At 34.9% G+C, this 12,588-nt stretch overlaps 1 protein-coding gene across 3 annotated transcripts in view; it reads right to left on the reverse strand.

Moving 5' to 3' along the window:
• Nucleotides 1–11,843, reverse strand: part of kcnip4a (potassium voltage-gated channel interacting protein 4a) — a 188,826-nt gene extending 176,983 nt beyond the window's left edge. The window contains exon 1 of one of the 3 annotated variants that reach the window (XM_052561680.1): nucleotides 11,702–11,843. In XM_052561680.1, coding sequence (XP_052417640.1) covers nucleotides 11,702–11,759 — 58 coding nt within the window. In that variant the 5' untranslated portion in view covers nucleotides 11,760–11,843. The remainder of the gene's footprint in view (nucleotides 1–11,701) is intronic. The other 2 variants (XM_052561685.1, XM_052561681.1) reach the window with 2 other exon arrangements.
• Between the last annotated feature and the right edge of the window lie 745 nt (nucleotides 11,844–12,588).

Here is a 12,588-nt window from a genome sequence, read left to right on the forward strand (position 1 = left end):
GTCCCGTCATTACTAGTTCTAAGGTGATGTTTTGGAATTATTAACGAAGGCTCGGGCTCAACTGTTCAAATGTCAAATTTCGATTTGAACCCATGACAGAAGGAATTAGTTCTACACAAAAGAGGGCTTTTAAAGACACTCCATTGTTATTTTATGTATTTATACACTTGTGCCGTCAAACTGTTGTATAAATGCAATATCACACACTGTGTATCTGCTCGCTGTGATTACCCATGGCCGAATCACAGCTGTGCCCATATACAGTCATATCTCACATCTACTCGTGTGATATTGCTAATAATAAATGCCTTAATGTAAATAAATTGCTAAAAGCATATATATAGAACATCTTATCTAATTTATGCAATGCTCTTGCAGCACATTTAGCTTCAATCGATTTTAACTGCAGTTGATTAAGATGTGTTAATACTGAAGTTAATATTGTGTTGCAATTTAGAAACATTATTGTTCATAAATGAAAATATTCCCATTTATTATCATAACATTATGTCATTTAAGATAATAATGCATTTAAATTATTATTTTAAATTAACAATTACATAATGTTTTTTTTTTTTTTTTTTTTTTTTTTTTACTTGAAAGCTGTAATACACACACACACACACACACACACACACACACACACAGTCCCTACAAAGTTTTCCATGTTATTTATGTACTGTAGCTGCACAGCTTTGCCCTAATTTCCTGAGGTCTCCTGATAACTCATTATGGCTGTGAATCAGTGTAGGTTTTTACATCATTGGTGTTGAGTCTGACAGTTGCTGTCTGTGGACTCAGTGGCTCTAGACAGGGATCTGTTAACATCAGCTGAGTGCTACATGGGCATTAACCTTGTTCCCCTTTAAAACAGCAGCTAGTGCAGAGACTCGTGGACATAATAGTCACATTGTCTCTCTAAAGCGATTTTAGCCCAGTGTCCTATTGTGGAGAAAAAGCTACCTCAGCCAATTTCAATGTTCAATATTCAAAGTCAAACAATAGACTATAAACTCTGCAGTTGTGTGCTTCAAATTTTCTTCCACTTTCATACAATACATGTAAGAATAATAAACTTTTGTTGGTCACAGAGCTTATTTCCTCCAATAATCCACAAGCCAATGGAAAAGTCCTTTTAAGTTTTTGCTTCCATCTATTTTGAATACTTTGTAAATTGCATCTGTACACCAGACATAATTGTTCACTTCTCCACCTAACAAATGATAGTATACCGTAATTCACACACATGCATTCATACAAACTGCTTTCCCCTGAAGAGGACTTTGAGTCGATGTGAGGGGATGTCCACATCAATTATTTACCTCATCTACCGAGTAACAAGAGATAACAAGCAACACACTGCCAGTCAATCTGTTTACAGCAACCCAAAAACACACTCAGTGATGCTGATTTAGACTTAAATTAATACACTTACATGTACTCTTGAAAAATATGATGCTAAAAACCAAACTGACCCTCCTGTTCATTTTCAATATATGATATACTGTAATTGTTATCTGTTATTGTTCATATAATAATATATGAACAAATGTTTTACAGCATTTCTAATTTAGTTAATGTTAGTTTCACAAATGCATTCTACAATCATAAGTAATATCTGTTGACACTAGTTTAAGGCACTGTGAATGAACGTGAACAAAAAGTGACATTTTATTAATAGTAATGAAGACATTTTTTTATCTTATATTAGTTCATTAGACATTTTGTAAAGTGCTTCCTATCAAACATTGCTTCACTTCACTTCACCATATATATTATCCATATCAATTTGTTTTATACATCAGTTCAAAGCACATTTGATACTAAAAAAGACAGAGATCTAAAAGCGTATCAAAGATTGTTGTGTGTGACACTGCTATCACAATCTACCATTCTAGTTCAAAAGATGTGCTCAAGCCTCTGTTACTATTCAACTCATTTTTGAGAAAAATTTTACATTTTTGTGTCGCTTCAGCACTGAGCAACATTGGTGTTTCGTTCCAGAATGATTCAGCGTTTTTAAACAAATCTGTTCAGTGAACTATTCAATGACTCATTCATGACGATTACTGCAATAAAACAAAACAGTACACTACTTATTAACAAAAACTTTTGAAAAAAAGAGCAGTATACCAGTGTGTGGGTCCGAATTCAGCAACTTATTAAGTTTCTGAATCATTCTGATTGCTTTTTAAAAAAACATTATTTGGTGTATTTGGTGTGTAATATATGTTGACATGCTTTCATGTTCAAAACACATTATTTTTCACATACTGTACATTATTGTAGGTCTTCTATGCCCTCTCAAACACGTCATTTTCTACAAAGTCCCCCCTTCAGTCAAGCACAGTCTGCTCTGATTGGCCAACTGACCCACTGCACTGTGATTGGCCGAACACTGCAAGCACTCGTCAGAAAAATAACGCCCCTTTCCATAATCATGAGCTTCTTCTTTCACAATAAATGTAAAGACAGTTAATAATGTTCTTAATTTCAAGCCTGAAAGGGGAAAAGTGTCGCATGACAGACAGTGATGAAGCAGACGGTTAAGACAGCTGACAGCTAAATGTTTTACATGCACTACATGTATTATTATTATTATTAAATATTATACGTGTATTTGAACATAGGACGTATGTAAAGGTATATAAAAAAAAAGAAATCTCAGGTTTAAACTTAAAAAAGAAACCAAATTAAAGCTACTTTTATTAAACATTTGATTTTGTTGTTCCTTTTTTGTACATTTGCATGCAAGAAAAGCTTATATGTGCCAAACATAATGGTACAATAATGAAGCCACTAGATCATAATATTGGATTTAATGTAAGAAGTCAAAGTGCCTACCTCGAATATGAGTTAAAAATAATGTTTTTTTAATGATCCACTTTTTCATTTTAGTCATACATTTTTTATTGCATAACATTACTGATTGTCCCAGCATTAGAGCCATGATAAAGTCCTAAATGTTTTATCATTCATTTATCAGTTACATTTTAATCACAACCTAGATGTACAATAGATATAAGTTTGAATTCATAAGCAGAAATGCAAACTGTATATGAAGAAAAATGAATACCTTTAACACATATAAGTATCACTCCCCCTAAGAAAATCATGTTTTATGGAACACAGAAATAAACTCCCTCTGCAATGTAGCTTTGCAAATCAGCCTCCAGATGTCAGTGTTGTATATCAGTGCACTCTGTCAACACTTTACTGCTCTGCAAGGCAAAATAAAATCCCACACCTGCTCCTACTTCATTATTCAGACTGGGGATAATTTATGATAAAATTACTATCGTGCACTTCATGTGATTACAGCTAGGGAAGGTAAACTAGGCCTATTTCTAAAGTGTGGAGATAATAGTTATGTTGACTTGGTTTTGAAAAGGAACAACAAAAGCAAGTCTGCTTAAAATGATCTGTGCACATTGATACAAAAGTTCACAAAGTGTTGTGCTCATGAAATCTTTTGTTTTAATAAAACGTGATTAAAAATATATTAGTATCTGATTGTAATGTTTTTATATAGAAAGTTTTAAACTCCTAAAGGATTATACAACTTCCTTTATATAATAACTCATGCTACTTAAGCACAAGATGTCTAATCTTGCAGATTGAGGGCATATATGTTCTGAGCATGACGGGAAAAGAAAACATTAGTGATGCTTTAATATATTCAGATGATAAGAGAGTTGCATCAGATCTGCGTTTGATCTGTGACAGATCTGTTTGCACGCCTGTCTTTAGATTCTGTCGTATCTTTGATCTTGCAATAGTCAGTTATGAATTATATCATCTTCAGATGTGGACGGTGAGAATGACAGGTATGAGGGCATTCAAATCTTCAGTATCTTAGCATCGATGATATTGATACGTCAGCTAGAGGCAATTAAAGTGCAGCTGACTGTGAAATATACACTTTTAAAGGAACAGTTCAGCCAGAAATGAAAACTCTGACATCATTTATTCACCATACACCATTTACAAACCTGCATGCATTTCTTTCTTCTGCTGAACACAAAAGAAGATTTTCTGAAGAATGCTGGTAACTGCACAGCTGATGGTAGCCATTGACTTTCATAATATTTTACGATTGTTTGGAAGTCAATGGATACCTTAAAAAGTTTTGGTTACCAAACATTCTTCTTGTGTGGTCATCAGAAGAAAGAAAGATTTGGAACAACTTGAGGGTCCATAAATGATGACAGAATAACATTTTTGGGGTGGAATATCCCTTTAAAGATATTGGTAAAACCATTCTTAAAAGTAAAAAAATGTTATTTAGATTATTTCATACTATGAAAATAATGGTTATTCTAAGAACAGTTCACAGAAAGCTTCTCTAGGGAACAAAAAAATTAAATAAATACTTTTTGAAACCTTTATTTTTTAAAGAGTGAAGGTTCTTCAGATCTTTAAAAAATGTTCTCCACACTAAGAAAAAAGTGATTCTTTAAGGATCTGTTCAATGAAAGATTTTTCTGGGAACCAAAAATGGTTCTTTTGCATAACTCTGAAAACCCCTTTTGGGACCTTTATTTTTTAGAGTATATGCATGATTTTAGTCAAATGTTATGACTAGACCACACGTGAGGTATTGAGATTCCCAAGGAACAAAGCTAATGATGACAACAAGACCAATCCTAATCAAGGACCTTCACGGCTGCTCAACATTCACTCGGACCGCAGCTCTCGCTGACCTGACACCTGAGTAAGCAAAGACACAGTGAATGTGTGGAATAAACAAGCCTGGAGGGAGCTTCTAAACATGGAAACATGTCCGTTCTCCTCTTGGCCCCCGGCGTTCATAAACAAACGCCTTCTGTTCGCTCTTCCCAGTGAGTTTATTTGTGACGCGGGCTGTCTCCCCTCCGCCGCTCACGCCTGGCCCCGCTCCGACGGCAGCTGCTTACCGCTCCAGCTCCCGACGGGAAAAACAGAAACTGGCTCCACTACAATCAAAAGATGGTGGAAAAAGCTTGAGAGACCGACGCAAAGTGCTCGTGGCAATTAATCCGTGCTTTTCCAAGAGTGTGAAGTGGATGAATAAAATTGGGGCTCACAGCAGCAGAAATAAGCTGGCAATTCTAAAATCTTCAATTTGGAGGTTGAGTTTTGTGCTTCATAAGAACCAGTGTAGTACCATTTAGATACCAGGTAAGATACTCCTTATTAAAGAGATTGTTAAGACAAAAATTAACATTTCCTGAATACTTACTCACCCTTAGGTCATCCAAGATGTAGATGAGTTTGTTTTATCCTCAGATTTGGAGAAATGTAGCATTACATCACTTGCTCACCAATGGATCCTCTGCAATGAATGGGTGCCGTCAGAATGAAGTCCAAACCGCTGATAAAAAACATCACAATAATCCACACCACTCCAGTCCATCAGTTAACATTGTGTGAAAAGCTGCATGTTTGTAAGAAATCATTATGGTCTGTATAACTGTCTCCAGTGAAGAAGACATCTGGTCTGAATCAGGAGAGGAATCTGCACAGATCAAGCACTGTTGACAAGTGAAAACGGTCTAAAACGGTTCTAAACAAACGGGTGGATTTTGATCTGAGAGGACAACAGAAATGAGACTTTATCAGAGAAGAAAGCAATACTATGGATTATGCATTTTGTCTAGAAGAGACGATTTAAAATGAAAACATCTTAATGATTAATTTCTTACAGACACACAGTTTTTTGCTCTAGAATATGTTAACTGAAGTGGTGTGGATTACTTGTGAATTATTGTGATGCTTTTACCAGCTGTTTGGACTCTCGTTCTGACGGCACCCATTCACTGCAGAGGATCCATTGGTGAGCAAGTGATGTAATGCTAATTTTTGTTTGTTTATTTGTTTTACATGTCCACACGGTGTTTGTCATTTTTTGTTTTTAATTATTCTAGTAGTTATCTGAACTGATTTTGGAACAAAACTGAGAGTACTACACCCATATTGGTACTTTTTTAGTTTGGCTAAAAAAAAAAAAAAAAAAAATAATAATTCAGAAATGATTTAACTGTGAAACCGGTGTGTACATATCTATGTGTGCACTCTGCAGACTTCAATCGATCTGAATTTTATCATAAGTATATTATTATAGTATATTATCTATAAGTGGCAATGCCGTTGTTAAGTGGTAAATAAGGATATTATATATATATATATATATATATATATATATACAGTACAGACCAAAAGTTTGGACACACCTTCTCATTCAAAGAGTTTTCTTTGTTTTCATGACTATGAAAATTGTAGAGTCACACTGAAGGCATCAAGAGCTATTTGACCAAGAAGGAGAGTGATGGGATGCTGCGCCAGATGACCTGTCCTCCACAGTCACCGGACCTGAACCCAATCGAGATGGTTTAGGGGTGAGCTGGACAGCAGACAGAAGGCAAAAGGGCCAACAAGTGCTAAGCATCTGTCGGGGAACTCCTTCAAGACTGTTGGAAGACCATTTCAGGTGACTACCTCTTGAAGCTCATCAAGAGAATGCCAAGAGTGTGCAAAGCAGTAATCAAAGCAAAAGAAGAACCTACAATATGACATATTTTCAGTTGTTTCACACTTTTTTGTTATGTATATAATTCCATATATAATACCACATGTGTTAATTCATAGTTTTGATGCCTTCAGTGTGAATCTACAATTTTCATAGTCATGAAAATAAAGAAAACTCTTTGAATGAGAAGGTGTGTCCAAACTTTTGGTCTGTACTGTATACACACACACACACACACACACACACACACACACACACACATACTCACTGGACACTTTACAAGGTAAAGTACACCTTGCTAGTACCGGGTTGGACCCCTTTAATTCTTTGTGGCATAGATTCAACAATGTGTTGGAAACATTCCTCAGAGATTTTGGTCCATATTGACATGAGAGCATCACACAGTTGCTGCAGATTTGTTATCTCCTGTTCCACCACATCCCAAAGCTGCTCTTTTGGATTGAGATCTGGTGACTGTGGAGGCCATTTGAGTAAAGTGAACTCATTCTGGAAGTAGCCATCAGAAGATGGGTAAACTGTAGTCATAAATGGATGGACATGGTCAGAAACAATACTTAGGTAGGCCGTGGTGTTTAAACTATGCTCAGTTGGTACTAAGGGTCTGAGAGAGTGGCAAGAAAATATCCCCCACACCATTACACCACCAGCAGCCTGAACCATTGAAAAACGGCGGGATGGATCCATGCTTTCATGTTCTTTAAGCCAAATTCTGACCCTATCATCTGAATGTTGCAGCAGAAATCAAGACTCATTAGACCTGGCGACATTTTTCCAATCTTCTGTTGTCCAGTTTTGGTGAGCCTGTGTGAATTGTAGATCTGTTTCCTGTTCGTAGCAGACCGGAGCGGCACCAGGTGTGGTCTTCTGCTGCTGTAGCTCACCTGCTTTCAGGGTTCAACGTGTTGTGTGTTCAGAGATGTTGTTCTTCATACCTCGGTTGTAACGAGTGGTTATTTGAGTTACTCTTGCCTCTCTATCATCTTTAACCAGTCTGCCCATTCTCCTCTGACCTCTGACATCAAACAAGGCATTTTCATCCACACAACTGCTGCTCACTGGATATTTTCTCTCTTTTGGACCATTCTCTGTAAACCCTAGAGATGGTTTTGTGTGAAAATCCCAGTAGATGAAATACTCAGACCAGCTCGTCTGACACCAACAACCATTCCACGTTCAAAGTGACTTAAATCCTCTTTCTTCCCCATTCTGGTGCTTAGTGCTTCGTCTTCACCACATCTAGATGCCTAAATGCATTGAGTTGCTGCCATGTGATTGGCTGATTAGCAATTAGTGTTACCAAGCAATTGAACAGGTGTACCAAGTGGCCATTGAGTATATATATATATATATATATATATATATATATATATATATACACACACACACACACACATAAAGTCCGTCTGGCAAGCCCCTGGTTCCACCCACTGATTAAGCAACAGAAAAATGCAATGACTGAAAAGGAGAAAGACACACTGAGAAACAGAGCCAACACTTCTACAGAGAAACCAATGTATGCATTGATCCATACTGTATGTAAAGGACCTAAAGTCATTAATGACTGAGGTACAATAGGCTACCAGACCTTTGGCTTCAAATGAAACCTCAAGGTCACCAGCAGACCAAAATATCTTTAATAATGCTGAAGCAAACACACATTTTGAGTCATTCACCAAGTGCACACCAAACAAGCACAGTATGTGGACCTTTTTAAAATGAAAATGATAAAAAAAAAAAAAAAAAATACAGTCAATTTTCCGGCTTCAACATTCGTAGACAAGTGTCTGCTATATATCATAGACAGCATTGCAAATGTACAATACTAATCCTTCCTCTACTTTTCTGGATTTTAATATTCAACATGCTCAGCTCAACAGACTCGCACTCTTCTATGTGGAAATATGTACTTAAGGGTTCAAACAGTGACCAGTGTTTCCAAAGCGTGGGTTTGAGAAATAAGTAACTTGCAAAGTAAAACTGTCGCCTACCTAATATTGGCACACTCGTTCTGCTTATATGTGCCAGTCTGCTTTCTCTGCATGATCGATGTGAAAACTTAAAGGACTAGTTCACCTACATTTTAAATTTACTGAAAATTGACTCACTCTAAGGCCATCCAAGATGTAGATAAAATTGTTTCTTCAAATGAACAGATTTTTAAGAATTTAGCATTGAATCACTTGCTCTCCGATGGATGCTCTGGAGTGAATGGGTGCCATCAGAATAAGAGTCCAAACAGCTGAGAAAAACATCACAATAATCCACAGCACTCCAGTCCATTAATTAACATCTTGTAAAGCCAAAAGCTGCATGTTTGAAAGAAACAAATCCATCATCAAGGCATTTTAACGTTAATCTATAATCCATAATACAGCTTCTTCCAGAGTTAAAGTCTAGCTCCTGTTGTCCTCTCCAGCCGCATATTTGTCTAAAACTGTTTTGGACCGTTTTCAACAAGACAAGACTATTTTCTTCTTTTTAATCAGTGCAGAAAACAACATCATGGACAGAGTACTTGAATTTTAGCCAAAAGCAATGTTTTTGTTTCTGACAAACATGCAGCTTTTGGCTTCATAAGACATTAACTGATGGACTGAAGTGGTGTGGATTGGTGATGTTTTTATCAGCTGTTTAGACTCTCATTCTGACGGCACCCATTCACTGCAGAGTAATCTATAGATAATGTATCCAATTTAACAATCCAAAAATTAGCCACTTTGCAATATGTCAGGTTTGAAGTCATTGAAGACATTCGAAAATGCAGGATAGAGCATGAGATGTGCTTCAAATTTATGTTTCAGTTTGCTCTAGAAAAGCGCTATATAAATGTAAAGAATTATTTTCAATATTTTCATCTGGCTTCAGACGACTGAAAAATATAGGCTAGTGCAGCAGCTGCATGAACCAGACAGATGACAGATGGTGTCTCTATGAACCAGAAAATAGCTATTTGAAGTTTCTTAAAAAAATTATTTCTGTGTTCCACAGAAAAAACACGAAAGTGAGTCAACAAACATGATTTTCAGTTTAAAGCTTGTTTCTACAAACACTACATATGTCTAAATAAACTAATTCAACCTTCAAACGGCAATATCTAATGATGTAACAAGAGATATATATATATAAAATTTTCATTTTATCTAAATGCTAAAATAGTCATAATTATATAGATAACAAGATCATTTAATGGCATCCAGAAATATATCACATTCATTTTTATTTCCCTCATTCTCATTAACCTTTGTCTAATGCCTGTGTTCATTGTGTCTCCTCACACAAGGTGAACCAGTTCCAGCTGTAAGTATTTCAACCCTGAAAGACAAGTTGAAAAGGCATTACCCTTGAAAGCACTCAGAGAAAGCACAACACGTCTCTAATGGCAATAAAGCTGTCTGAATGTGGGATTTGGAAGTGTGAATGTTGAGGAGAGCAAACGCATTAATGCCACAGCAGATTCAAGGTCTACATCATCACCCTTGCAAAAAACATGCTAAATTATTCCCATTGTCCATGTTGAGACTAGCACCCTCCCTGTCTAACAAATCGTTGTGAAGTAGATGAGTAAATGGAAGCAAATGTGTTGTGTGCTGAATAAAGTTTTGTTTCCTTCAGTTTAAACAAGCTTGAGGTACTTTGTCATTTAGTGCAGAACATCATGGACCCTTTAACAGCACATAAAAAACACCCAACAAACCATCAGTACAACTCTTGTTATTACACAGGAAACATCACATGCATTTCTGCAATAGTTCTGCAATCCTTTAATGCAGAGAAGTCAGGGATCTGTAGCCTGCTTCAGATAATGGGAAATTAACACATTTCTACAGTTCTCAATGCACTTGAGTTACATCACCAGCAACATCATATAGCTCATTTTATTGCTGTTTTTGCAATAACTGCTGTGTGCACGCACAATAAAGTCACATCAGGATCTGCTAAAACAGGAGTCAACTATAATGAAGGCAGACTGGAACGGAAAGGCTGTGCAATAGTATTTCTCATTAACTGGTCAGGACAGGTAGTCATTTTATTCAATTTAATTTTGAACATTATTTACTGTTAGATCAATCATTTTGCACCACAGTTGTGTTATTTAAGGTTTGTCTTTTTCTTGTTTTGTAAATGATCAGTGCTGGGTAGTAATGTATATGGATTCCATAATTAGATTCTACTTGTAATTAAATGTTATTACATCTGAAAATACTCGTAAAGAGACTAGTTACTTTTTAGATGATTACATATTATACAGATTGTTGTTCTTTTAAAATTATTTATTTAAATTTTACATTTGATTTAATTATCGTTTAATTCACAACCCATAAAGAACCCCAGCTTGGGAAACCTGGATGTAATGTTTGGTGCACTTCATGACTTTCTTTCTTTATGTATTTTTATATCAATATGGTACAAAATTATCATATTTAAATCAACATGATAAATGAGTTAGATCAAAAGTAATAAAAAGTGATCATGATTATACTAATAAAAATGTATAATGGAATGGACTACGTTATTGAGAACCTTTTTTAATGCAATTTGAAATCAATATTGGACTATAATTTGCAAGAAATCTGCCCAGCACTGTAAATTATATATACTGCATAACAGGTTTTATTTTATTTACTTATGTATTTTTTACATATAGTATTTCTATTAGTAGCATAAGCGTTCGGTGCTTGCTTACAAATAATGTTGTGCTATAAATATCGAGAGCTGTTAGTTTGGTAGAAGAAGAGTGAGTTTTTTCTCCATGTGTGATGGTCAAGGACTGTGTCAGCAGGCAGTGAGTTTCATCCCACCTGCACCTGCTTGGCTGTTTCTAGTCACGCTTTTTATAAAAAGACGCAGAAACACAAGCTTAAAAAGTCCACATGCAGTGAACAAACCATCGCGTGTCAGTCAGCCTACAACTACTACTACTACACTTAATTTACTGTATAGAGATTTTCATTAGATGACAATAATTAAATAATTAAAATCTACTAAAGTAACAGGTAGCTTTAAGTGTCCATCTGGGACAACTATAACACCACGTCTTAGTGCAGCTGAAATAAAAGCCCTTTCAGTCAAAGAACGGCAAAAGTACAAACATGACAGTCGGCTTGTCAAAGTTGCACGCGAGACGTGTGCATGCTGCATGCATGAGGAACAATCATGCTCTTTTAGTCCTACCACTCGATGAACTTGTCGCGTCCACTCGGGCTGAGATGCTGTCGAGTTTCTTCTCCATTGTGATACTAGTCTTTGTTTGCAGCTTTGTCTCCGTGTGTCGCGCGCTTCTGCGGGCAGCTGAGACTGTTGCGCTTCTGCTGATGCTGCAGTCACCGCTCACGCGCTCTCGAGGCACGGCTGCTTTTATATGGGACGTCAACTTTGTAAAAGGGATAGTTTAAATGGAAAGATTTATTGTTAAAAATATATATTTTTTTCATCCTAAATATGTTTCATTATATATATATATATATATATATATATATATATATATATATATATATATATATATATATATATATATATATATATATATATATATATATATATATATATAAAACTTTAATTTACATGTATATTTACAATATTTTATTTATATCTGATAATATAAATATTTAATATAATAGGTTTAATTTAAAAATAAATAATATAAAATCTTTAATATAAAATGAAACATTATATAAAACATTTACAATATGATAAAATATAAATAAAAGCAATTGCAATATTATAAATATACATATAAATACACTATATAATAATATAATTGATGTAATTTAATATAATATTAAATATCAAATATTTTATGCCACAAAATATAAATACATTTTTGTATTTAAATATTATATAATATATTATAATATAATATATTATAACTAGGCTCTTGCAAATTTAGAAATGTTGGTCTGGATTTATTTAAATAAATTTGATATTTTAAACAACTATTTTATGTATCTAAAATATTATAGTAATATTATTTTATATATTTATCATATTGTATTATATAACTATTTTGCAATATAATATATTACTTAAATGCATCTGTGCCCAAAAGTATTTGAACTGTA

This window comes from Carassius gibelio, chromosome B7 (genome assembly GCF_023724105.1).
Source record: "Carassius gibelio isolate Cgi1373 ecotype wild population from Czech Republic chromosome B7, carGib1.2-hapl.c, whole genome shotgun sequence".
NCBI lineage: Eukaryota > Metazoa > Chordata > Actinopteri > Cypriniformes > Cyprinidae > Carassius > Carassius gibelio.